Genomic DNA, 26,477 nt, shown 5'->3' on the forward strand with positions numbered 1-26,477 from the left:
GAGTTAGTCAATTTATTGGTTTCTTGGTAGATACAATCACTAACATATAATTGGAAACCCTTATTCATTCATGGTTAAACTCCATTTAATCCCCTTTCAAAAATCCAGAACGAAAAACCCCACGGCATTTCCCTTATTGACTCCTAAAGTGAATTTCCTCTACCATTTTCCGCAATTAAACGCAAACAACCTGGCCAAGTTCCTAATGCTAAAAGCTGGTAGTCTTCCGCCACCCATTTTAAACCACTCCGCGATCCATCCAAATAAAATCCACACCGTCTAATTAAACAAAAGCTCGAGAAGTCGAGGTGTAACCAGCATAAATGAACATTAACTTGAAAATAATAAAAGTGAAGTAGCTGTAGGACGCCTTGGCTCGAATTTCATGGCATAATAAATGGCTCGCAGACCGATGCGAAAACTTTTCCCGCTCGCCGAGTGATGAAGTAATGAAAGCGCTGGAAGAAAAATTACAATTCACGAGCGGAGCGCAGTTATGAACTTTTTCACGGTGCTAAATAATGCACACGAAAGTGTGCTCAGCCAGTCAGGGGTTAAGGAAGTGGGCAGGGCAGTGGGTAGCCGTTCTTCATTAACTTCTCCAGTGCCGCCAGATGATGATGATGAATTTTGTATAAAATGCTTAAATACCTGCAATTTAACTTTTGTCGGGTGTCGTCCATCTCCCGCGGCTTAACCCCCTCAGTCCCTTAACCCTTAGGGGAAGGGGGGCGAAAGCAGTCTCGTCCAGGACATTTCAATATGCAGCTCGTCGTGTTTCCTTTAATTTAAATTGACTCCTCTTGGGAGGAACACGGCGAATCCCAGTGGATTTTTTTGGAGCTCGCCAGTCGGGTCAGAAACTAATCAAAAAGCTATAAAAACTTTTCCATGTTTTGGGTAACAACTTGTTGGTGAAGAATTTAGATAGCTTGGAGTTTGGAAAAGATTATAAAAAGAGTTGTCCTTTAAAAAACTAAACTCTTCACCTATTTTATTTATAAAAAAGGTAGACAACAAATGTATAATATGTATAAATGACTTCTAGGCTTAAATATTAATTAGTCTCAACATGATGGCTAAATGATAGCCATGAAGATTAACCAAATGACGTTAAAGAATATTCCCCATAAGTTTAATCACCAAGCAGTTACATTTTTTCCAGCTACTTTCTTTAAAGTTCAACATCATTTCCGAGCTGCACTTTACAGCAACTGTCACTGCAATTGTGCATACAAGTACACATAATTAATTAAGGAGCTGACATATACCGCCTCCGGCAACCCTGCAATCCTGCGAAAACCCTCTCATTGTCCTTTTCTTCGCGCAGTCATCATCATTCTTTCCCATCCTGTTGCTAACTGAAATGTCAAAAATGCAAGTGACAAGTGTGAAAAAAGGACGAGCTGAAGAAAAACAAAAGCCAAATGAGGACACACATGGCCAAAGGGGGTTGTGGGGGTGGCTTTTCCGACTGCCAGGGCATGGGGTTTTCATTTTCTGGGGGCTTTTCCCTTACGCCATTGTCTGCTTGAAGACGCAGCGCGTTCGTGCAAAGCAAAATAAATTGAAATTTTAAAATGTATGAAATTAATTTTTGGCGTCGGTGACTGGGCTAAAAAGTTCTCGCCAACGCCTCAGATGATAGCACATGATTATTTATCTTTTACGCACACTTACACATATGCAAAGGACGTGTGTCCTGGTCCTCGTCCTTACCATTTGCCACTTTCCTTTTCCCAAGTCCTGCGTCCTGGGCCTGACACTTGCCAACACACTTTGTCAAGTTTTTAGTATGTTGCCATTTGTCAAACACTTGGCATGACGTCATTGTGTGGGTGCGGTCGGAAGGGGACTTTTTGTGGAGATTTCTTAGGGTATTTACAGCTTCGATTTGGACGGCTAACTGGCTCTGGTGTTGGGCGAAAATTTACATATAGATTAGCAACAGCCCAGACATACGGACGGACTCTTGATGCGAGTCTTCAATGCACTTTGTGCGGCCCTCAACCGATTTTGATGACGATGATGATGATGATGATGGTGTCTGCAATGCATAAGTGGAAATCATTAAGTGCCCGGCCGCATCTTGTAAACCGGTGCGTAATCCTGCAGACCCAACCAAACTGTAAGCCACACTGAAAAAAATACAACAAAAACGAACTATTAGAAATATTTTATGGAAACAAATTTGTTTTTAAAAGCATTTGTTACTACTTAATGGTATATATATCTGTATAACTATATGAAAAATCTTTTATATTTTTTAATATTTAGCTTTCATGACTTTTTTTTCTAGTGCATGGTCAATTGTTTACAGAACAGAACTGGCAGCTCTGCATTGTTGGAACTTCCGTTCCGTTCCTCTCTCTGGAGCCCATTGTCCATGGGCTGGAAATCCCCTGACAACACTTTGGCCCTTTCACAATAGGCAAAAAGAAAATTTCTGCGAGCAATCCTTGAACAATGCATGAAATAATTGCACAGACCGGACTGCAGAACCGGGATGAGTGGAGAGGAGTGAAAGGCTGGAAGTCGAGGTCCTTGCAGGGAGACATAATGATGGGCCGCTGGATATTGGCCGATGATGGGCATTAAAACGCGTACGATGAGGCTTAAGTAGTTACACACACACACTCACACACATAAAGAGTGCACAATTGGGACTCTTTAGGTTTTGCGTCCTGGAAAAGGACTCGTTGGGGTTTAAGTGATGCTAACATATTGTCCATACATGCATGGCCTGGGGTTAGGGGAAATATCTTCCTCTGAGATGATATTTCTTCACTATGATTACTGTGACTGCATATTGCTAAATGGAAATATGTAGCAGAAATTATAAATAATGCTACGGTAAGGGGAAAATCAGTCACGGCCGATGGGCAAGGTGAATGCGGATTGATGTATTAACATCTGTCGTAAAATTCTCTAGGGGGAATTAATGAATAGATAGGTAAGGTTGATTAACTGTTTAGCTAACAGGTCGCCCTCCCAACAAAATGGATGTTTTCTATAAAGGTTAATTATCTGAATGGGTTTGACTAGCAAGCAATGCCTCACAGGAACATCTCATAATAGGATGTAAAATACAGATGGATGTTTAATATTACTGATATTTATAAAAATAAAATTTAAATTAAAAGTCTATGTCAACCATTCCCTAACCTTATTAAACTTTGCTCTTTAATAATACAATCGCCAATTTATCTTTCAAACCTTTCCACCTCATTTTCTGTAAACAAAAAACATAAAAAAAATCCTTTCCAAACCATAACTTTCATGTTAACTTTGGCAGACCCTCCCAGTTGGCCAAATCGATATCCAGCGACCTTGAGCTTGCCATTTGTGTATATTAACAAGAAAGTAAAGAGCACGTGCTGTCAACTGTGTCAAGAAAAGCTCACCCACTGTAAACCCACACTTTCTTTGGAGGAGCTGTGCTCCCTAAACGATTTTCACTGTCAAGGCCGCACGCACAGAAATGGAGAGAAAAAGCTGAAAGTGGGAGGAAACGCCGGCCGGCATGACCTTGAAGCCAATTGAGTGAGTAAAAAGCTTTTGCCGGTAGGAGACTTGTGGAGCAGCACCCACAAATGGCGGCCCCTTTGGCCTTGGCGATGGCCTTGAAACTTTGTTCGGGCTCCCTCAGCGAAAATGTTACATAGGGGGAGGAAATAAGCTCAATTGGCATTCTGCTTCCTGCTCCCTAGGAATCTTTTTCTAAAATGTTAAAGTGCTACTGCATAAATGACATTTATTGAACATGTTAAGCAGAGGAGGAGGTGAAAAGGGGTTTTATGACTAAGTACTTTGAATAATTTTGTATAATTGCTGTTAAGACTTACACTTGTTCTCTTTAATATAACAAAATAAGCAGATAAATGTATTCTGTCACCTAAATCCAGGATCACTACTCACGTCAATTGAGACGTAAAAACCCTCTTACCTCCACCACTGTTTCCCTTAGATTGCAACTATCCGGGAACAGCTTATCATAATGGATGAGCTGCAGTTCAAAGAGGAAAATGGGGGAACAAACACTTTCCAAGGCTAAAACTGTCGTCAGCGGGAAATGTTTGCAAGTGCTGGAAATGATTTAGCTTGAAGGTCAACCCATTTGGGGTTCCTGTGGGTTGGTCAAGTTTAAGGTTGCCGTGGGGGGGAATCTTCAAGGATCATTTCGTAAGCAGTTCGCTTTAAGGATTTGCCTTGTAAGCGCTTTCGAGTTGAAGGAGGTTTATCTGGAAAGCGGGTTACTAGTTCTAAGAGGTTTTGAGTTGAAGGAGACTTCATACGATGTTTCTTTATGGGTTGCTCACGTGTTCAGAGGTACAGCTTTATTTTCACTAAAGATTATTTTCACTAAATAACAAGTAGTTTATGTTTAAGCTGGATATAATGGCCCTTCATCAGCTCAATTAAACTGAATTGATTAACTCTCAGCACGAATAATGCATCTCTTTTTTAATCATAAAGTTGCAACCTTTACAAAGAATCACACAAAGTCAGTTTCTATGCTAACCAAATCCCTAACAAACAATTGTTGATTCACTCGCTGAGAAATCCATAGAAAGATGTTTCCGAAACCAAATTCGAACTTCAATATGAGCAAACTGCGGCCCAACTTCCCCTTAATAATGAATAGACCCAGCTAGTGCAAGTAAACCCAAGTTAACCCCTGAAATTCGAAACGAATTCGAAACCGCCCCTTCGAAAAGCGAAATCCCAAAGAGCTTACGTTTTACTTGACGTAACAGTGCTACGTAAAATGTTTTCCCCCAATTTCTCTCTCATTTCCCGACTCTCTCTCTGGGTTTCTCAGCCACTTTCCCACCCTCTTTTTGACTCCGAAGTAAAGGTAACAAAGGCAGCCGTGTTTTTTGGGGTGGTAAACTGGCCGAGGTGGTGGTGGCGTTACGTTGGTGGTGTGAGGCCCTGTGGTTGGTGGTTCAATTGGTTGGTTGTTGGCATAAACAAAGCACACACACAATACACACACTCGCTCGCTTCCTGGGGGGTGGTGGAAACTGGAAGGGTGACATTCACCGCGAGAGAGAAACTCTGCTTCCTATAGGAACTGAGAGAGAGACGGCTATTTTATAAATGTGACTGCAGCAAGGATATTTACAGTCAGTCCACGCTGAAACCTTGACAAGAGAACATTGAATAACAAGCGGAAGCGAAAAGCCAGAAAAGTTCGTCGAACAGCGACAAGTTTTCCTCGTACATTTTCCCGCCAAATGAGTCAGAAAAATTTTGCAAGTGCTTCATAAGAAAGATAAAGACCTGAAAGAACTTGAAAGTGCAAGCAGTGAATGGAATAAAATATTCCAAAATTAAAAAACAAGCCAGCTTTAAAAATATATACCAGCTTAGTGTCATATATTTTTTAAAAAATTATACAAAATTTAAAATTTAATATTTTGTATAAAATCAGCCACCGCAATGGCCATCGCCTATTTCATACCCGACCAGGCCCAGTTGTTGGCCAGAAGCTATCAGCAAAGCGGCCAACAGGCAGCAACGAGTCCTAGGACAACTGCAACACCTGCTGCCCCACCACAACAGCCGCAACAATCGCAGCAACAACAGCAGCAGCAGCAACAGCATCCTCAATTCCGTGCCAATATATCCGTGCCACTAGGCAGCCAACAGGGATCGATGACCATGTCGGAGTTCGGATGCTGGGATCTTCTGGCCCAGATCTTCTGCTACGCCCTGAGGATCTATAGCTACAACTCCAGCCAGCGACGCCCGACGGTCATACAGATATCCTTCGAAATCAGCAGCGGCAGTCAGGACAACGATGATGACGATGTGACCGATGCCACCTCCAAGGAGAACTAAATTTGGTTTCCATTTTTCATCCGGGTGGAAGGAAAATCTTTGGGATTTTCTGGGAAAGGCAGGCTCAATCAAAGCGCATTGTGATTTCTTTTTTGGGTATGGACACACGAGGAGGAGGGAGTTTTGTAAAAAATGGGATATTTCCACAACAAAATAAGAAAACTATTTTTAAACTATTTTTGAGAGAGAAGAAAATTCAAAATTTGTCATCGATTTGCTTAAAGTGATATTGATTGTTTGTTACTTTTTTGGATGTCAAATTTTCCCATTTCAGTTGAAGGAAAAAAGGAAAATGTTTAGATTTGCAAGCAAAGGTTTCCCGGTTGGTTCAAATACATTATTTCATTACATCAAAGGCAGCAAGAGAAATGTGTGTAATTATCATAAACCTAATTAATGTCTATGCATATGAGTAAACTCAACTAAAACTAATTGTCAAATTTTTGCATTTCAACTACTTACATATATATAGATCCTAAACTAGTTAATACCGAACTACAGTACAGAACCAACAAACAAACAAAGATGCAGCCGCAGCAACTTGAACAACAAAAGACAACAACTCAATTGTACAAAATAGTTTTTAAGCAAGCAGCAAATTTTATATGTTTACAAAAAATAAAGAAAATATTAAATACAAATGTCTACAACCTAGCCACAAGAAAATAGATTACAAAAACCGCCGAACATAAAATATAAAATGTAAACCAAAACGAAGCAAAGCAACACTCTTAAGCAATTTTGATACGAATAATCAAGAATCTTACAAGTCGAATTGTATTTTACCATTATTATTGATTTTAGCAAAATTCAAGAACTTTATTTTACTTTTTGGCATTGCAAGTTAAACAAAAAAATAAATTAATCAAATGAGAAAATTAGTATTTTTAAGCAATTACATTTTTATAAGACCAACAGCAAAAAATAAATACAATTTTATAAAAAATAAAATAAAACAAATTTGTGTTATTTTTTTATCTTTTCAGAAAAACTTTCAGAATCGGCTTCATAGGGCGAGAAAGTTATGAGAATTATTGAAGAAAATTATTATTTATTTATTAAAACATTTTTAAATTGAAATAAACTTTAGTTTTTTTATCAAAAAAATCCTAAGAATATTAAAGTGAATAAATATATTACTCTTCGATCCAAATTTTAGACTTTATTTGTTTATTTAAGTCAATATTGTTCACTTAATCTAAATGCTTAAAAAAAGGTTAAAGAAAAGTTGTCATCAAATCAGAAAAATTATTTTAAAAAATTAATTTCTTGTTGCAGATATTTTTTGTTTAAACTAAAATTTTTATATTAATATTGCCCGCAAAAACCATTTTTATTCATTAACTATCGAAACTAAGGGGTTAACCGCATTGCCACTTAACCCTTTCGGGCAACGAAATGGCAAAGGACATTCAGCCAGGAAAATGAAGGAGTAAGCAAACATTTAGTGATCTTTATCGTGAAAACCAATATGTCACCTTAGAAGGGAAAAACCATTTTAGGTTGAGGGCAGACAACAGGCTGAGAATTTTCCCGTTGTGTCATGCCAGGCACACTCCGCCCAAAAGGGTTAAAAAGCAAAGGTTACGCCTAACCGCAGATCTCAGTCTGCTGCGCCAATGTCCAAGTCATCGGGGTCAAAGGAAAAGAGGGTGTAGCGAGTACCCTTTAACCAACCCGGGAACCCATTTAACCCCAGAAAAGTGGAAAAAGTGTAACATCTGTGGCAGCCAGGAGATCAGCAGCGCCTGATAAGTTCGCCAGTCAAATAATAATTATGCAAACATTTCGGGCCGCTAATTTGCCGCCTATCTTAATTTAAATCGCTCAAAAGCGCACTGGAACCAGCTCACAAAAAATTGTTTAATTGTCGTGACATGACAATAAGCGACCTGGAAATTAGGGTCCTTCGCTAACCTTTTTTTTCGCGTGTGGCTTGATTTTTTGGCGATGATAAGCGAGGGGAAATTATAGGGTATGCAAATGCTCTTATAGTCGCGTGTCCTGGATCGAGTTTTCATTCGGGTTTGCTTTTCCATTCGAATTCCGTTTTAGCGCCTGCAATTATGGTTAGCATAGAGACAGTTTATGATAACATATTTGTAGTTAATTTGGTTAATTTAGTGGCACATATGTTAAGCTGATCAGAGATAGTCAGGTGGTAACTGCAAATGGCTCGGAATTCCAAATGGCCACAGGTTGTTGAGGGCTTTTTAGGGACAAAACAACATCTTAAAAAATAGAGCACTCGATTTGTTTTATACATGAACAAAGCAGGCATTGAGAAAAGCGTAAAGCTACTTTAAAAAGTGACATCTCCATAAAGGAAACCAAATTCTAAAACATTTAGGAATGAGCTAGATACCTTATTGGTGTCAAAAGACAACGAAGCTCAACAAAGATTTCCATCTGGTAATCATTATGAACACCTCGGATAAGAACGATGATAATGCCGATTCCTTGGGCGAGGAGCAGGATCAGGAGACCCGTCTAATACTAGATTCCATCGAAAGCTTTGATGATGTCTGCAAGACATACAGGCCAATGAGTGCTCATGACCTAAACAATCAAATCGCTAGTGAAAGCCCGAAGAGTGATCAGGAAAAGGTTGAAAAGGCATCATCAGGGAGTATTAATACACCAAGACCAGAGAAACCTAAATCTGATTTGGATTCAGACAGCGATTTTACAGGGTTTCTAAGGCAGACGAATCTTCATTAGTGAGTTTGATATATATATATATATATTTTTGCCTAATATTTTTGCTTCTTAGCTCACAATATCGCATAGCCTCGGGTGAAGTGGACCAACAAAGAGGTCAGAAGATGGATTACCGAGACTACAGTTTCAGCGAATGTGAGTTTTAATTCCCAGAATTATATGTTTTTAAAATCTCAATCTAAAAAGGATTAAAGTTTAAGTTTCCAAACCTTCTCTTAGATCCTATTTGCCGCCCTTCTAGTAGCTGGCAATCTTCCGATTCAAGTGGTTATGACCTAAAGTCCACACTTTCTGGTGCACAAAATCAGAGGGAGTCTCCAACCTGTTCATTAGGGCGAATGTCCCAAGACTCTGGCTATTACAGTCATGGACGCTCTATGCCGGTTGTTGCTTCGGGATCCGATGAGACCATTGTCAACCAACCTAGAGAGGCCGCCCAAACCCCCTTTGAGAGTCCTTGCTGCTCTAAGGATTCCTGTGGCTGTTGCTATCGGATGCGAGATCCTGGACAGCAAGCAGGCTGCAGCCATGGCGATCAGGGAAATCCTGGCCAGGAGCAGCAGTTGATGCCAGTTCCCATGGGCATTGATCCAAGTACAGGATTTCCGATTTACGGTTACACGACACCTGGCAGTTATCTTGACAATGCAATGTACTCCATGCCAGTCATGCAACAGAATCAACAACAACGAGGAGGCGGTGGCCAGAATAATCTGGATATTGGCAGCACATCGAAAGCTTCCTCATCATTATCATCTTCCGCTGAAAGTTGTCCACGAAACGTGACTAGTGTTCCATCTAACCAGAGAGCAAACAGCGCCGACATGGAAGCCTTTATGCAAAAGTACCAGAAGAGTCTCCAGGAATGCTATGCCACTGCACAGCAAGGTAGGGAAATTATAAATTATTTAAATAATAAATATTACATGCCAAATTACAGGAATTCAGCAATCCTTTTCGAATGCTCAGGCTCAGCAGTATTTCAACAACTTTCCGCAGGCAACACAACAAGTTTATAGCAATCCCAATGAAGGTTTGAAAATATTACCCAAAAAATGTAAAAAATTAAATGTATTTCTTTGACATTATTAGGTCCCCAGCTAATGTTTGCTACACCTAATCAAGGTATGAATTACATTTTATTTAATAAATATTTAACCGTTCCAAAATGATATTTCAGGAACTCAACAGTTTTATGACAACTCCAATCAAGGTAAAAAATCAACTTGCTGTCTTTTTAATTTAAAACCTTTTTTGTTTTTCGGTAAATCAACAATCAGCTTTTCAAGGTATGCAACAGGCTTTCAGTTCTTCTCTGGGTGCTCAGCAGTACTACACCAGCTCCATTCTAGGTACTTAATAATATTTTATCATTAAAACTTGGCAACTAGTTAAGAAATTATTCCATAGGAGCTCAATCCTACTTTCCCCCATCGATGGCAATGCCAGCCTCTAATTTCTTTGGTAATAACAATGGCTTTATGGGCGATTCTCTGCAGAACCAAACTGTTTATTCCTCTGATTACAAGCCATTTGCCAACGATGGAAACCATTTCAACCACTTTCCCAATGGCATAGATATCGGCTTGGCTCCCGAGTCCTGTCCCATCTATGGTCCAGCTGGAGCAGCTGGCCTGGCTGAGATGGGCACCGGTGGTCAGGTCTATGGCATGGGTGGTGGCTGTGAAATGAACATGAACTCGTATCCTCTTAGTCAAATGAGGTGAGATATATCTTTCTATAGTATATTTATATTTTTAATATTTGTTTTCTATTGCAGTTATTCCAGTCCTTATAGCTACGACATGCCTGCCACTTCACCCAGTCATATTCCTGCAACAGGAATGTCAATGGCCAGTCCCCAAACTCAAACTGGCAATATGGGTGTTGGGAATCCAGGTTCGTATAAGGCTATCATATATTCGAACTGAAATGACGTTTTATAATCTATAGTGCAACATGGCTGAATGCCAAGAAAAACCTTATTGTGACAATCGACAATGATATTGACTAGTATTGACTAGATTTAAATATGTTCAAAAAATAAAGCCACAACATACAAAATTTTTATCGATTTAATCAAATGGATAAAGTTTCAAGCAATATGTTCTCAATCTACGAAATTTCTAATGACATATTTGCACTTCAATGCAGAACAAATAACTCCATTCAGTCATGAGTTTACAGTCCGATTTCCCTGTTACTTGCTACTCAGAGCCATTAACCCCCTATGGTAATGACTCACAACAAAGCAAGTACCACCTTCCCAGGTCCTGAACTTCGCATGGCTGGCACTTTAAGTCAAAGCTAATTACAGTGAGCTAGTCTATTGATTTTAGCAGTAAAGTACACTAACCCGCGAAGGGACCCTCGCACTGGACAAACAATCGGACGACATCAGTGACCCAGTTTTCGTGCAAAAACCAAGTTGGAAAAGTGGAAAGCGGAAAAGGGGCCAGGCAAACAACGCCCCCAAATGCGAAAGGCCTGTATATGGAGCGAAAGTGAAACGCAATATGGCCACAAACGACCATATTCTTCCGATGGAGTGGGAGTATCTGTATCTTTATCCACTTCAACTGAACGATGCAGGAAAAGAGGCAAATCAAATATCAAAGTGCCGACAAAGAAAGCTTTGCCCGCTTAATTGTTTGATGTTAAAGACCAGGAAAAACTGAAGTTAAGTGAAGTTGAGCAAAGCCTTCTTGAGATTCCCGGATTGACATTTACTGCCGTCTGTTCATTAATCTCATGATTCATAGCCCCAACTTCCAGTTATAGAAATCTAAACTATTTCCCGCCAACAAAAAAAAACGTGTGTCAACACCCACAAAACCACAGGAGGTTGTCTTGGTTCCACAAACAAAACGCAAAAGAAAGAATTTTCCAATGATTTATTCTTACGAGGCAACACCTTAAATTTGTAGCTAAGAGAAGTCATGAATTTGTAACTCCTTCGGTCCCCGAATATGATTAATTGCCCTAAACGAAATTTGTTTCTGACCATCAGCTGAACACAATTGCGCTTCATTATCGGCATTTTGGCCAGTGACCATCAGCGGCAGTCAATTACCGGTCGACAGTCTCGTTTCTACTTTTCTATTCTACCTACCAATATGCTTCAGTTTATGGCACACTGGGAGAAAAGTTTTAGATATCAAAGTAACCTAGTTCATGATCTTTAAATGTCACTTATAATGCCTGCAATATTAGAAAAGTCTTGTCCATAATCCCGAAAGCCTTAAACATACTTCTCTCTTAGAAGGATATATATTATTAAACACTTGTTATTAGGACCTTTTCCCAGTGCACTCCTCATCCATTTCCCGGGTGTTGTTGTCAATGTCCTGCTGCGCTATTATTTGTCTTGTGTGCGAGACTCTGGGACTCGGTATAAATTGGTTTACGCCACTTTTGGGTCATTAACGAAATTGAAAATAGAGACAGACATAAGGAGACCATTTGGGTGGAGAGAGCTGTAGAAGAACTCGGAAAACGGAGACCACCGAGCTGCTATTAAATCAGTGCCACCTATTTTGGTAGTTGGCCGATCATTAGACACCAACAGGGCTTTAACGGTCGGGAGTCCAAAGGGATATTTGAATGTACTTCTGCTTGGGAGATAGAAAGCAGAAGGTGGGCATACGATTTATCAGTTAAAGCGATAGTAATTGATATCGTTTGAGCATAACTAATTTAAGTTTCTTTGATATAAAACATAAATGAAAAGGTTTACTTGGTTACAGATTTAGTGAGGTTGAGTGTGATTTAAATAAGGAATTGCTTTGATATCCTCCACCTCTCATAGATCCATTTGCGTCTCTAACGATAGCCATACTGATGTATCCGAACTGCTTTAAATTGCAATCCAAAATCCACATAACCCTTTTCCAAGTCAACAACTCAATCGAAATCGTTTCACAGAAAAGTACCAAACATAAAATTATCTCCGCCACGAGAGCGACTCACTTCCAGCCCGGGGATAAACTGAGATAATTTAATCAAGGGCACGACTTCGAGTAGGTAGCAACCGAATGTCCAGACAAGACAATAAAAGGAGCGAAAAGGGATCAGCTTGGAAAAAAGGAGAAATCAAAGCGTAACAAATTCGCCGGGCAGGACTTTCACTCGGGAAAAGAAAGGAGAGTCGAGGACACGGATTAGAAGGCAGGCACGTGACTCCTGAGGCCGCGTCCTTTTGTCTGGATTGAAAGCCGATTATGCCCAAGGTAGCACATCGGCATTTGCACTTCATTATTATGAGTTATGATGGAACGCAGGCTGGTCAAGCTGGTCCTCGAACAATTATGTCACCCCGGGCTAAAGTTATTAATAGTAGCTGCCTTCCATGCAAATCGATTTGTCGTCTATCCGCCGATATTTCTTTTGACATCTGAAGGGTGTGACCAATTTGCATCGGCGAACAGGACACGCGTCGCAATCAGATCAAAGAGAGGGGAATCCCTGATAGCTACTATGCAAATGGTAATGGTTGGAATCAATAAATGAGCTTGGACATAGGTCAATCGTTTCCACTTAGTCAAATGTCCCATCAATGTCGATTGCCTGCTTAGCCTGGGAACATTTATCCCGAATCGGAATGCGATTTCTCATGCCATTCACATCTTTGAGTGGGGAAGACCTTCTGGTTCTGCTGACAAACGTTAATTGAATCTGTTACAAGTTTCTAGTTATTAGCCAAATAAAATACATTATTTGATGAAATATCTATGAAGAGTATTTCCTTCTTATTTTCTTAAAGAAAAGTAAAAAAAAGTCTGCCAAAACTCCTCACCAGATGTCCAACCGATAATTCCCTTTCTCACGGTGATCAGCTGGCAAAACTCCTTTAACGCCCTTCCACTACATAAATTCGCTTGGATTCGCACTCGAAATATTGGCCATGGATACTGATACTGAACCCTTTGCTAAGTGGCAAGCATCAAGGGAACAGCGCTGGGCGTTGCAAATGACGACAAATTACACACACCAACTGCTGGGCCTGTGTCTTCCGCCGGGTATTTACAAGAAATTTGCAAACAATATTGATTTCGAAGCGATCAAAATAAAAATTAATCAATGCACTTAAAAATTTCAACAAAAAACACACATAAAGAAGCGAACCCAATGACTCGGAAAAGGGGGAAGGGAAACCCCTTTTTTATTTTTGAACAACCCCTTTGGGTGACTTTAAAGTGCTCGAAAGGAACTTAACTAATTTATAACTTATGACTGCACGGCCATGGACAATTTTCCATGCCACTACAAAGGAGAGCAAAAGCCAAAATTTGACATGAGTAGCGGTCGCTTAACAGAAACTCCAAAACCATGTGTAAACCCCTTTCTTCTCATTTTTAAATTTCAAAGTAAACCCCTTTTCGAGTCGGGACATGTGAGTGTGCACATGTCAGCAAGCGAATTAATCGAAGAGAAATGATTTATTTAGCGCTCGGACAGGCGAAACGCTTCGTTGCCCCGTGGAAAGGGTTACAGTCCGATGCAACCCCTCTGCAGTTCCACAACTCGCACCCAAATCAAATTTAAACTGTTTTCAAAACTGCACCTCTTGGCTCATTGATGGGCATTTATTGGTCCAGGGGGTTGGTCCTGCATTTTACGTTTATTTTCTGTGAGAACTGCAATTTTTTATCCGTAAATTGTAAATTCACACTGCAACTTTTATTCATTTTCCATTTCAGGGATACTTTTCATCTGTTGTGAGTTGATTCCTTCAAAATATTTACGACCTTTGATTTGTAATGCTATTTCTTGGCCGTTTGATTGATTCGAGTGGGGACGTTGCTTTGATTCATTCAATTTGCTGCAATTTCGCAATTAATTAAAAAGAAAAGAAAACCATAAAAAACAAGACGTGGGAACTTCCTGTTTGAAAAAAAAACGGAGAAGGTTCTTTATTTATAGCTTTAACAAAACTTCGGAAAGGTCCCTTTACGTTATGAAAAAAGATAAAAATTTCAAGTTTGAAAATCAAAACCCAAACAAATTTCATATCTGTCAGTCTTTGGTTAGGTTTTCAGAAATTCTACAAATTTGTTTCTAAAAGTGGGAAACGGGAAGAATGACGTCTCCGAAGCTGGACAGTAAGGTGGTGCAGAACCTGAAGGACATGGCCCACAAGTTGCGCATCCACTCAATCAACTCGACGCAGGCAGCCAAGTCTGGCCATCCGACGTCCTGTGCCTCCTTAGCTGAGATTATGACGGTGCTGTTCTTCCAGCAGATGAGACTGAACGTAAAGCATCCACGCGATCCGTCCAGCGATAGGTTGATCCTTTCCAAGGGGCATGCCGCGCCCATTCTGTACGCCGCATGGGCGGAGGCTGGACTCTTTCCGGTGGAGGAGCTACTCAATTTGCGCAAGGTGGACAGCGATCTGGAGGGGCATCCAACGCCAAGGCTGAGTTTCATCGATGTGGGCACCGGATCAATGGGCCAGGGCATCTCCGTTGCCACCGGAATGGCCTATGTGGGCAAATATCTGGACAAAGCCGAATATCGCACATATGTGCTCCTCGGCGATAAGGAATCAGTCGAAGGATCCGTCTGGGAAGCCCTCCACTTCGCTGGCCACTACTGCCTGGACAACCTATGCGTGATCTTCGATATTAACAACTTCTTTTGCACGGATCCTGCGACGATAATGGAGGTTTACCGGGAGAGATTAGATGCCTTTGGTTTCAATGCCCTGGTCTTAAATGGTCACGACATCGACGAACTGGTCAAGGCCTTTCATAATGCGGCCAACACTAAGGGCAAGCCCACTGCGCTATTGGCCAGGACAATCAAGGGCAAGGATTTTCTGGGGATCGAGGGAATGGACGACATGCATGGGCAGCCACTTGGGAAGAAGGCAGAGGCAGCTATCAAGAATCTACAGGTAGGGATCTCTCGATCCGTAGTCTTTTCAATCCTGAATTTTATTTTTAAAATGTTACTTAAAATATATGTACCACCTGCAGATGATGATCGCGAATCCCAATGTTCGCTTGACACCCAAAAAGATTGGAAAGTGCAACAAAGCCGCCGAGGTGGATATCAACAATATAATGCTGTGTAGTTCACCGAATTATCGGTTAGGAGACTCGGTGGCACCTCGAATGGCTTATGGTACCGCTTTGGCCAAGATTGCGGCAGATAATTGCCGGGTTATTGCCCTCGATGGCGATACGAAGAACTCCACGTATGCGGATAAGATGAGGAATGCATTTCCCGAAAGATTCATTGAGTGTTTCATAGCACAGCAGAATCTGGTCGGCGTGGCCATAGGAGCAACCTGTAGACGTCGCACGGTGGCTTTCGTCTCGACATATTCCTCATTATTTACCAGGGCTTTTGACCAGATTCGAATGGGTGCCATTTCACGGACGAATGTGAACTTCGTTGGATCCCATTGTGGCTGCAGCATCGGAGAGGATGGGCCTTCGCTGATGGGCCTGGAGGATATAGCCATGTTTAGGAGCATTCCCGGCAGTACGGTCTTCTATCCCACGGATGCCGTTAGCACGGAGAGGGCGGTGGAACTGGCTGCCAATACGAAGGGAGTATGCTTCATCCGCACCACATATCCGAATACAACGGTGATCTATAACAATGACGAGGTATTTGCCGTGGGTCTGGGCAAGGTGGTTCGACAGAAGCCTTCGGATGAGGTGCTGTTGATTGGGGCAGGGGTCACACTGTATGAATGTCTGGTGGCAGCTGAAAGATTGGAGGAGGATTGCATCACAGCTCGGGTGATCGACCCTTTCACAGTGAAGCCCCTCGATGTGCAACTAATCGTGAAGCATGGAAAACTGTGCCGTGGAAGGATTATCGTCGTGGAGGATCACTACCAGCAAGGAGGATTGGGCGAGGCAGTGCTCAGTGCTTTGGCTGATTATAGGAACTTTGTGGTAAAGCATCTCTATGTGCCCACTGTGCCGAGATCAGGTCCTCCTGCCGTTCTGCTGGATATGTTTGGTATCTCATCAAGAAGTATCTACAAGGCCAGCGTTTCCATTATGAAAAAGTAATACATATATTTTCCGAACGATCAAGCTTCTGGCGAGGAAATTCTTAAATTTAAGTTTTACTTGTGTACCAAGAAAGTATTTTCAGGCCATTTTTAACTCGTTTTGGGAAGCTTTAATCCGCTCATAAATTCAAAATGAAATATTATTTTTATTAAATAACTAACTATAATTATTATAAATAGTAAATTAGTTTAAACAGTAACTACAAAATCGAAAAATGTTTCTTTGTTTTCGATCTACAAATTTTCTGAAAATTCGTAAATAACCCATTTTAACCCTTTGCAAGTGCGACCTGCGCTGTTCCTATTCTTTATGTGCCCTTGAACTGTGGCATTATGTTTAGCTCTACCTGAACTAATACGCGTGCAACGTGAAATGCGCTGCTTGCCATTGCCACCGAAGTTCAAAGAGAAATTGCATTTGGCGAAAATCAATTGGGTGGAACTAATTTCAGGGACTTTAGAAAAAGGATCATTGACTGCGTTGGCGTTTCGATTTCGTTTCGATTTTGATTTTGACATATTTATTTGGAGTGAACCTTTTCCAGAGGCGCAGCCAATTGCAGTTGCCCTCTCTCTCCGCTGTTGACTCAATTTGTGATGCGATGTTTACGACTCACTTTTAAGGCTCTGAAGATTTTCATTCCATTTTTAGAGGGTATTTGAAAGATATTTAGGAGTGGTATCAACATTACTTTGATTGAAAAAATAAATTTATTAAATTTTTAAAAGAATGCTGTACTGTATTTAGCTTTTTATATAGCATTTTGTTCATAATTGCCATTATTGCTAAGATTTGATAAACCAGTAGAGTCTCTAAAGGCCTTAAAAATAAGTCTTTATACCTATCAAATTTTTGTATAATTCATTCACTAAATAGAGGGTATCCATTAGTTGAATAACTCCATATAACTCCCCCTCTTGTGATCTTTTGCCTGACCAAGGGCCACTTTAAATTATCCGTAATGACATCCGTTGCCGTCTAATGCGGCATTCATCCATTGATTCATCTGCCTTTGTGGCAAGCGAGGTCCATTTATTGTTTTTCGCTTCCTAATCAGTACTTTATATTGTTTGTTGGTTTGGGTCAGGAGGACAACAGGATGTGCCTCTGTGTGTGGTTAAGGGTTGGCCAAGTGGCCAAAGTATCCCTTCCGACTCGATCAAAATTTACGATAAATGCTTTAAAAATTCTATACACCTCGAAATACACACAATGGAGGCATAGATAGCGGAGAAGTTTTTCAATTTTTGTTAAGTGAGCATGGCTAACTAGATTGGTTAGAGATCATAAATTCTACAACATGAAAATAGATTAGATGACATCATATGTGGAGTGCCCTTTGTTCGATCCGCACATGTGAAGGAGTTGGAGGTATGGTTGAGTGTAGATTTATGAGGGAAGCACTGCACCTGCTTCAAAATCTGCCCCTTGCCACACCCACATATGAGTATATATATCATTTAATGAGGGAAATCTGTGCCGCGAAATTTGTAAGCAATTATTTGTGGCAGAAAAAGCCGAGTCCTGAAAAACAATCATCAATCTCTGTCTGCAACTGTTAAAAGCACATGCATTTAAATTAGACATTTAAGCCAGTCTCCCCCGCCGGAAAATTCAAGCCCCAATATTCAAATAGAATCTGATATAGATTTTTGGATTAAACGGTAAAATACCCTCTAAAAAGTAATATTTAAATATTTTAAAATTATATTTCTAGATGAGGTCAACTCATTAATCGTATATTATATTCAAACTTCATTTTTGGTTTTACACTTGTTAAGTACTTTAAAAAGAAAGCTTCCCTTCGACCAAGACAGCATACCCGAAGCTATCTAAAAATACTAGGTATCCAACGAGAAGTGTCAAAAGCAAACGCTGAACAGGAGTTTCGCCCGGAAATGCTTAATAGGATTTTTACAATTTTTACTATTTTCCTGTGGCAGCTACTGGTTACCAGTCAATCCTCGCCCCTTTCACTTTCCTCTCTTCCCTGCTTTCTTCTCTGTCTTTTTTTTTAATTTTCCAAATATTTTGCCTTTTGCCGGCTCACAAAAGGGGTTAGAAAAATGCCAGAGGAGCGCACCCCTGGGTCGCAATGGAAATTCTTTCACACTTTTGTTTTCCTTTTTCTCGGCGGTTGTTACTCACAGGATATGGTTATTCTTGTTCCTGTTGTTAGGGTTTCATGCACCGCATAACATTAAAATTCAGATTTTGATTGATCATCCTGGTTGAGGCGAATTAGAAGGTATGAGTTTGGGGTAGCACATGTATTGAGTGTAAACATTTTATAGGAAGGATGTGAGATGAAGGCATTTTTAAAGGTCCGATACGTGTTAGCAGTGTGTTAAAACCATGTCTAACAATGTTGTGAATTGGTTGCTTAAAATGTATTAAAGTTCGGAAGGAATTCTTATCGATTAGGGAAATCCTAAGCAGCGAAACCTCTTGAGATGCCATAGCTTTGGCAGTATATTTAAGTTCTGTACGCCTAAGTCTATGTTTGTAATACCAATAATAAAATGAAGTGGCAAAAGCTCTTAATAAATTAAGTATTTATAAATTAATTTCTAAAAGAGTTCATGTGAAAATGGTTTCACAAATCTGCCAAATATTTAAATGTAATCTTACACCTTTGAACTTTTCCGCTTCACAAGATTTAACTATGATTTAAATAAAAAAAAAGGTTGCATTGAGTGTTGGAAGAAACTGAAACCTTTCAACTGCATTTGCATATATCAGTACTTACAAATGCATTCTATGAATCTATAATTGCCACACATCGGCCAAGGATAAACATTTATTTCCCTTGCCAAATCGACTTTGAAATATTTATGCATTTGCTGATTCCTTGGAAGACACATTTAGAGGGCGTCACGCTAGCCAAACTTTCCCATGGAAATTTACAAACATTTCCCAAACTCCTTGCCAGCTTTCTTTTTTGGCTTTCACACAGACGTCAGCGAACCACTTAAATATGCATGAAACGGTGGCTACAAAAATTCGATTAACAACAAATGCATATTGATGGAATAATTGAGCAATTCTAATGAACCACAACAGCAGCAGGGCGGCATTTAAAAAGAAAGAAAGAAAAGCCAAACAAATTGCAATTGCCAATGGATGGAAGTTTTTCCAAGGAACCACAATATTTGCATTTGATTGACAACAAAGTTAATTGAGTGTGAGCCGAGCATTTGCATAGATCGAAGTAAAAACAAACATTTATTATATTTAACTATGATTTTTTGTAGCGTTACCGACCGGGTAACCCTTTGGGTGGCTTCAGGGGGTTAGAATCATTAATTCGAATGACAGGGCTGAGGTGAGGTGACTGATGATGGGGTGTTGAGTTGACTCCGAGACAAGGTGAGAGATCTCCCAGGCCTAAATGTCATTTCGATGAATTTATAATTGGAAATTATGTGAATTTTTCTATTCGGGATTTACTTTTTTTCATCTCCACCGTTTGCTGGAAAATTAGCATATTTTTTCGCTCTCTCTGTGGCAGATCCTTTGTGTGTGTATGTGCTTTAATTAATGATCTTATGCAAAGTTTTGCATACATGTGTTGGCAGCTAACTGCCGATCATTAATCAGGGCGCCTAAGTAGCTGCTTGAACTCATTAACCCTTTTGTTCGCCCAGACAGCCCAGCGAAATGGCAACAAAAGTCTTGTCTTATATAAATATTTGCATTGCCGCCAACCATGAGAACGGAATTTCTTTGCAGCGCAGTAAATGAATACAAAAAGAATTCCTAAAAAACAGATATCCTTATTAATGATCTTGTGAATGTCACAGTAGTCCTCTTTTTTCTTCTTTTTTAATTAGTGGAAATCCTTCTGCCAGCATCCCCGAACCGTAGAACTCCGTTTGTTCCAAAAACCCCAACCCGCTGTGAAATCTTTCCCATATATCAAATATTTCTCTTTCGCCTCCTATCAAGATGCCCATTAAGTCAATAAGTGGACTCTAATATTATGCCATATTTTGGCAATTGCTAAAAAAGAGGAAAATCAAAACGAAAAACAAAGTTTGGCCAAAAGTGCTGCCGCGGCAGACGTGGAAAAACTGCCGGCGATAAACACGAATAAAACATTTGAGGTACATTATGTCAGGCCTAAGAATTATTGTCGCAGATTGTTTTCCCCAGATAAATCCTGAATTATGGGGGCAAACGCAGCGGGTAATAAAAAACACTATATAGTCGGTAGGAAAAGGAATATCTTGGTTATGGGGGTTGCAGATTGCAGGACATTTCGTATTGGAAAAGTTCTCAAGTCACGTAAAAAATTTCACATATTTGAACACATTCAAATTTTTTATTGTCTAAAGATAAAAGTTATTTTTAAGGTTTGGTTGCAAATATACAATAATGATAAATAGCTTTATTAGTTACAAGAAATATTAATACGTACCTAGATATCTTTTTAAAAATATAGTTTTTTGGGTTGTACGAAACTAATAGATTTCAAACTTTTATAAAGATTAAACCATCAAGCATTCCCCCTTCAAAGTTTAACCATCTACATGTAAATCAGGGAAGCTCAACGCCTATGCTCTGAGTGCTCATTTGTTTTTGTAAATGCTCCGTGCATCTGGACTTGCTCGCCCATAAGCTTTGAGTGCTCTCTGCAATATTACACTAACAATTTTTCGTGTTCCTCTTTCTGTCTCATTCCGCGGCTAACTCCAATATAATTTGTTTTTGTTTTTCCCTGGCTCATCCTCGAACACTTGCACTGGAATTCATGCTGTCTAACTTCTGTTTGCTATTTAGAGTTTATTTCTCATTCGGCGTGCGTACTTTTGTCTTTTTCTCAGTGTACAGCTGCAAACCAACACAAAGTGACACTAACTATGTGCACGCCTTTTGGTATTTGTGTTAGTAAATGCTCTGCCTTAAGACGATTTTGACTCTAAAGGCTAACCCTCTCCCCCAATAACTCATAATTAATACAGAGAAATGAATATGTTTCATTTAAAAAAGGAAAAAGAAAACAAAAACATGCTGGTAGATAAACAGTTAGCTTCAGCTTAACCTTATCAAGCCGCAAATTAGACCCAGGGCGCAAAGTCACGCGAAAAAACAAAACAAAAAACGTATTTGGGGGATAATCAAGTAATTAATTGCTTCGTAATTCAGTTGTGTGTCCAAACATCATTAATATCTATAAGATTTGACGAGGCCCAGAGCCACCGCAAAGATCTCGTAGGCATTAACCCACAATAACCCACCACTGTGACTTCTGGGACCCGCATAAAGCCTCCGGGGCAATCGGTTTGGCAGCCAATTTCAATTAAACGCGCGGATTAAAACACACAGAACCGAGTTCACGGCGACTTTCGCACTTTGTCGTCTCTCCGACAAATTGGTATGAAATACTATATATATATGTATACGAAAGATAATGGCATGCATGAATCATTAATAAAAATCATAATAAAGGCGTGGCGAATGACGTCACGTTTTTGTGATTAGCTCCGTTGAGGAAGCAAAGGATTGTTGTGGGTTGCCTGGGCGAAAATGTTCTTAATTAGTTTTTCCTCTCTTTTTCTTTCCATCTAATGCATTTTGATGATCTGACATTCGGACGTCTTACGCTCGAATGAGTTTTTGGCTAGAAGGAAAACCGAAGGAAGTGTGGCCAATTTGATTAATTACAGAAGCTGTTGGTAATGTGTGTGCGGGATAAAAATATATTTTTGGAAACAAATTTGTCAAAAAGGAAGCTTTAATAAGTGTATTTTCGGTTCAGTTTGGATGTAGCTAATAAATGAGAAAATTTAAATGGGTTTTCAGGATTTCAGCGAACATACTATGAAGTTTTTATTATAACAATAAAGAAAGGCCAACATCTTTATATTAATCCTGAATTGTATAAAAAGCAACATCTGGCTTTCTTATCCTACCAAGAACAACTCCATAAACTTATAGAACAACAAGAAAATTTGCATAATTTTTCTATTCTCTACAAAAAACCCAGCACATAATTATGTCTTTTAAAAGTACATAATTTAAAATCATTTTCCGCCTTAAGAAACATGTTTCCGAAATGGATGTAAGAAACCAAGTGGGAAAAAATAAAAGAAATAATTTAATGCAACAAGATCATAAAAATTTCCGCACCATATATACATGACCGTTGGTCATAAATATTCAAATTTCAGAGACACCAAAAAACACGGGGCAGTCGCAGCTTCCAAAGTGTTGCATCAATCATAGGGCAAACCGAAAAAAGGAGCCTCATTAAAAATCCTAGAAAGGAACTGGGTGTTCAGTATCCTGGCATATCCTGTCCAGCTGACCAGGATGTATTTGCATATAAAAGGCATTTAAACGCAACAAATTGCATGTAAATGGAGTTTTTCCCCACGAACCGAACTCGCCACCACTAATTATGCTCATTCACAGGGCGTTGAGATAAATCTTTGGAAAAACTGTCCCATGTCGGTGGTGGGTCATCATTCTCGGCCTCATCCGCTCCTTTTCGGCCGGCTGTGCTGGACCAAATGTGTCCTGCCCATAAATTCTCGAATTATTCGTCCTGTTCCCAGGACAACAACGTGTTAATGCCGTCGGAATCTAACCCTTTTGCGATGTCCTTGTCATCGCTTGACACTAATGTGCCGCATTACAAACTGTTGAGCAATTTAATTTAATGCCCAGTCGAAATTCTTGTCCCATCTCGTCGTCGCCTTTGCTTAAGATTTATTCCAGAAATTTACATGGCACATTTTTAAGGGTTAAGTTTTCGGTTTTTGTGAATTCGAATGAATTTATCGCCCGATGCGCTCTTTTTTCTGCGGTTTTTTTTGGTTCATTAATTGTAATTTTATGGCTGAGTTTTGATTTAATTAAGTTGCTCTTGTGAAGTCCCCTCTGGGGAGTTGTTCTGGGCTAAATGAGTTGGAAAAATATCCGAGGACAAGGTTCTCTCAAGCATCTGATGAAAAGTGGTTGGATTTGAATGGGTGATGTAGAAGCATTTTATTAAATGCTTACCTGGTATAAGGATTATTTCGGTAGATTTTCAATCTAATACTTAAAGAAGGTTCTTAAGATTCTACCGTCTAAGGCAACTGCAAATTCCTTTACACAAAACAATGCAACAGATTAAACAAAGCTGAACTTCCAGCTTTGTGAGCCACAAAAAAAGTTCATTATACCCCACAGACTAATCGCCGTACTTAGATTACCGCTGACTGTCAATCAAGTTTATGACTTCTAATGACAATTCACATTTTTGGTTTTTATCGTGCGTCTGTCATCAATAAATTAACTCGATACAATGCCAAAGCCAGCACGCAATTGAACGGAAAATCGGGAAAAAGCTAAAATGAGCTGCGTTTTTTATTGCCATCGACGGCGTCATTTCACCTTTTGTGCACGTCACTGGCAAATCGAATAGTCGAATGCCAGCGCAGACAAACTAAATTTCATTTTATTTATTTATTTAGCCATGACAGCCAGAGCCGAACCGATTCGGTTCAATGTCTCGCCTTTTACAACATTATTTAATATTGGCTGATCAGATCCGGCACTTGTATCTAATGCTATCCTATACTACACCATCCCATACCAGAAGGTGTCATCGGTTTTAGCGTCTCGTCTCTCCGTGACTTTTATGCGCAATTGCCCGCTAATGGCCCGGACTTTTCTTCTGGAACGTCATTCGCATCATCATCGTCGCATCGCCATCAGAGGATGCTCGGATTGCCAGCGGCCCAGATGCATTTTTCACTTGGCTGTCAACGCAACGACACATCCACATCAGCAGCGGAACATAAAATAAAGTTGCCTCAATCACGAGGGCAGTTAAACAAATAATAACCAAACTTACATAAATATTTGGAATTTAAACATAAATTCTAAGCTAAAAAGAGTTAAAGAAGCCTAGCTAAGCTTCTAAAGTCTTGTTTTTCAATTTATAGTTCACTTTTGGAGTTCTTTCATACCCTCTTAACAACTTCTTAAACAACCTCCTCAGTAGCCGATTGCCCGCCAAGTTCTTGGCCAAGTTCCCAGATAAAATCGTCCGTCACTGAGTGGGTGAATGGATGACTTAACCCACAGCTGCCCACCATCCAACTACTCCACCTGTCTGCACTGATTGAATGACTGAGTTTAGGGAGGAGAAGAAGGGAAACTTGCGGTAGCTCCTTGTAGTTTGATTATCCTGCAGCTAATCCCAGGCACCCCTAGAAAATAAGTACGTTTTTATGAAAGGTGTGTGGAAGAGGCAGACACCTTCCTTGACTTCGTATCGGAGTCGTAAAATCTTAATATATGAAATTAAGCTGCCATAAATTCGCCTTAATGCGCTTTAACTTAATTGCCAGCAAGGAAAATGGCAATGAAAATAAAATTACTTCAACTCTTGACTACGGCAGGTGTCACTGAAGGAAGCCCGTAAAGAGGATGAAGTGCATCAGGTAGATTATTAAAATATATTCCAACTATGACTCCTCCGACTGCTTGTAGAATCCAAATTTATCGCATGAAAAATTGAAATTTTAATGTCCAAGAAAAGGAAGAAGATGCTCTGTCTGGTTTTCTAATTAGGGACAGCTCTCAAGTCTTCATTAATAACCAAGAGCAACTTCTAGGCAAGGCATTAAATCAATTAATTTGAATAGTTGTGCCAACATTTAGAGCAATTTTTCAGTGACAAGAGGCGCGTGTCTTTCGAGGAACCCTTGACATCCAGAAGTTGCCATTGATTTTTGGAGGGGCCCCGAATTTGTTAAGATTTATGAACGGAACAGATTCGAGGGATACGCGAGTCCACTGTGGGCACGCTCCACCGCCTGCACCCCATAATTAAGTGTCAGCCATGGCTTGTGACTTTACAAATTCCAATCAGCACACCAGAATCCCAATTGATTCCTAAGACAAGCCATAATGTTCCGATCATGATCCACATGGCTTACTGGCTCCGCTCTATGGATCCTATGATTTATGATCTAGGGGCGTAGAACATGTCTATTTTCGGGTGAATCTGACTTGGGTAACCAGGAAATGATTTTTAGTTTAAGCAATGGTGTAATAATAATAACTTGCAAGATTTATGTTAAGGTTTAAGCAATGAAAACGGTAAGTAGAATGGTCAACAAAATAACAAAAATGAATACTTATCATAGTATTTTATATTTATTTGTAAACTTTTTTATAAGCAAAATATTGACTTTTTCAAAAAGGTATAATTTAACAAGCTTCATTTTGTATTTTATAAAATTGCTTTAGTTCCTTAAATTTCCAGTAATCTCTCACGATTCATCATCACTGCAGTCCCCCTTTCTCTGGACAGTGCATTGAATAATTTGTTAATTAATCATGTAAACTTTAGGACGGGCAACAAAAACTTGATTTTTACTGAAAAACTTCTAGTTTTCAATGCAACTACTACTATGCTTTTATATCTCCTTTGAGGGGGAAAGATGCTCAAAAGGTTTCGGCAAGATTAATGAACTTTTTTTTACATAAATCAAGAACAAAAGCAGCCAAAAATCAACATCAAAAGTTTCAGACACATCACTCAGCCGAGACGGTCAGTCGGTAAGTTTCCTTCAGTAGATGCAGCATCCAATGAAATTCACCTTGGTCATGTCACGGAGAATGGACAATGGACAATGGAGAATGGAGAATGGGTGGCGTTAATAATTCATGTTTCAATTAATTGCCATTTTGTAGCCCTTTCCCTTGCCACAGCAGTCAGTCAACACCTTGACCAGACATTCTGTCTGCCAGGGAGATTGATTCCCGTAAGGGCATCTCTCTTTGATTCCGTGTGAAGTGCCAAGACGAATTTCAAGTTTTTGTTTGGCCTTTCAGGCATTAGGATGATTAATCCTTAGGTACTGGCTTGGT

General features: G+C 39.8%; 3 protein-coding genes across 3 annotated transcripts; all 3 read left to right on the plus strand.

Annotated features, from left to right (window-relative positions):
• Window positions 1-5,146: 5,146 nt before the first annotated feature.
• Window positions 5,147-6,708, plus strand: LOC108108439 (cell death protein Grim). Its single transcript, XM_017216492.2, has 2 exons — window positions 5,147-6,217; window positions 6,320-6,708. The coding sequence occupies exon 1, from the start codon at window positions 5,446-5,448 to the stop codon at window positions 5,845-5,847; it is 402 nt and encodes a 133-aa protein (XP_017071981.1). The 5' UTR covers window positions 5,147-5,445; the 3' UTR covers window positions 5,848-6,217; window positions 6,320-6,708.
• Window positions 6,709-8,159: 1,451 nt separating this feature from the next.
• Window positions 8,160-10,632, plus strand: LOC108108442. The gene is made up of 10 exons (XM_017216496.1): window positions 8,160-8,567; window positions 8,621-8,703; window positions 8,788-9,456; window positions 9,509-9,601; window positions 9,661-9,693; window positions 9,749-9,781; window positions 9,849-9,920; window positions 9,979-10,291; window positions 10,349-10,467; window positions 10,522-10,632. Exons 1-10 carry the CDS (start codon window positions 8,269-8,271, stop codon window positions 10,533-10,535), a joined length of 1,728 nt encoding a protein of 575 aa, XP_017071985.1. The 5' UTR covers window positions 8,160-8,268; the 3' UTR covers window positions 10,536-10,632.
• A 3,963-nt stretch (window positions 10,633-14,595) lies between these two features.
• LOC108108437 (transketolase-like protein 2) lies at window positions 14,596-16,819 on the plus strand. The gene is made up of 2 exons (XM_017216491.2): window positions 14,596-15,466; window positions 15,549-16,819. The coding sequence occupies exons 1-2, from the start codon at window positions 14,648-14,650 to the stop codon at window positions 16,599-16,601; spliced, it is 1,872 nt and encodes a 623-aa protein (XP_017071980.1). The 5' UTR covers window positions 14,596-14,647; the 3' UTR covers window positions 16,602-16,819.
• Window positions 16,820-26,477: the final 9,658 nt, after the last annotated feature.

The sequence above is a fragment of the Drosophila eugracilis genome, unplaced genomic scaffold (assembly GCF_018153835.1).
Source record: "Drosophila eugracilis isolate 14026-0451.02 unplaced genomic scaffold, ASM1815383v1 contig_2154, whole genome shotgun sequence".
NCBI lineage: Eukaryota > Metazoa > Arthropoda > Insecta > Diptera > Drosophilidae > Drosophila > Drosophila eugracilis.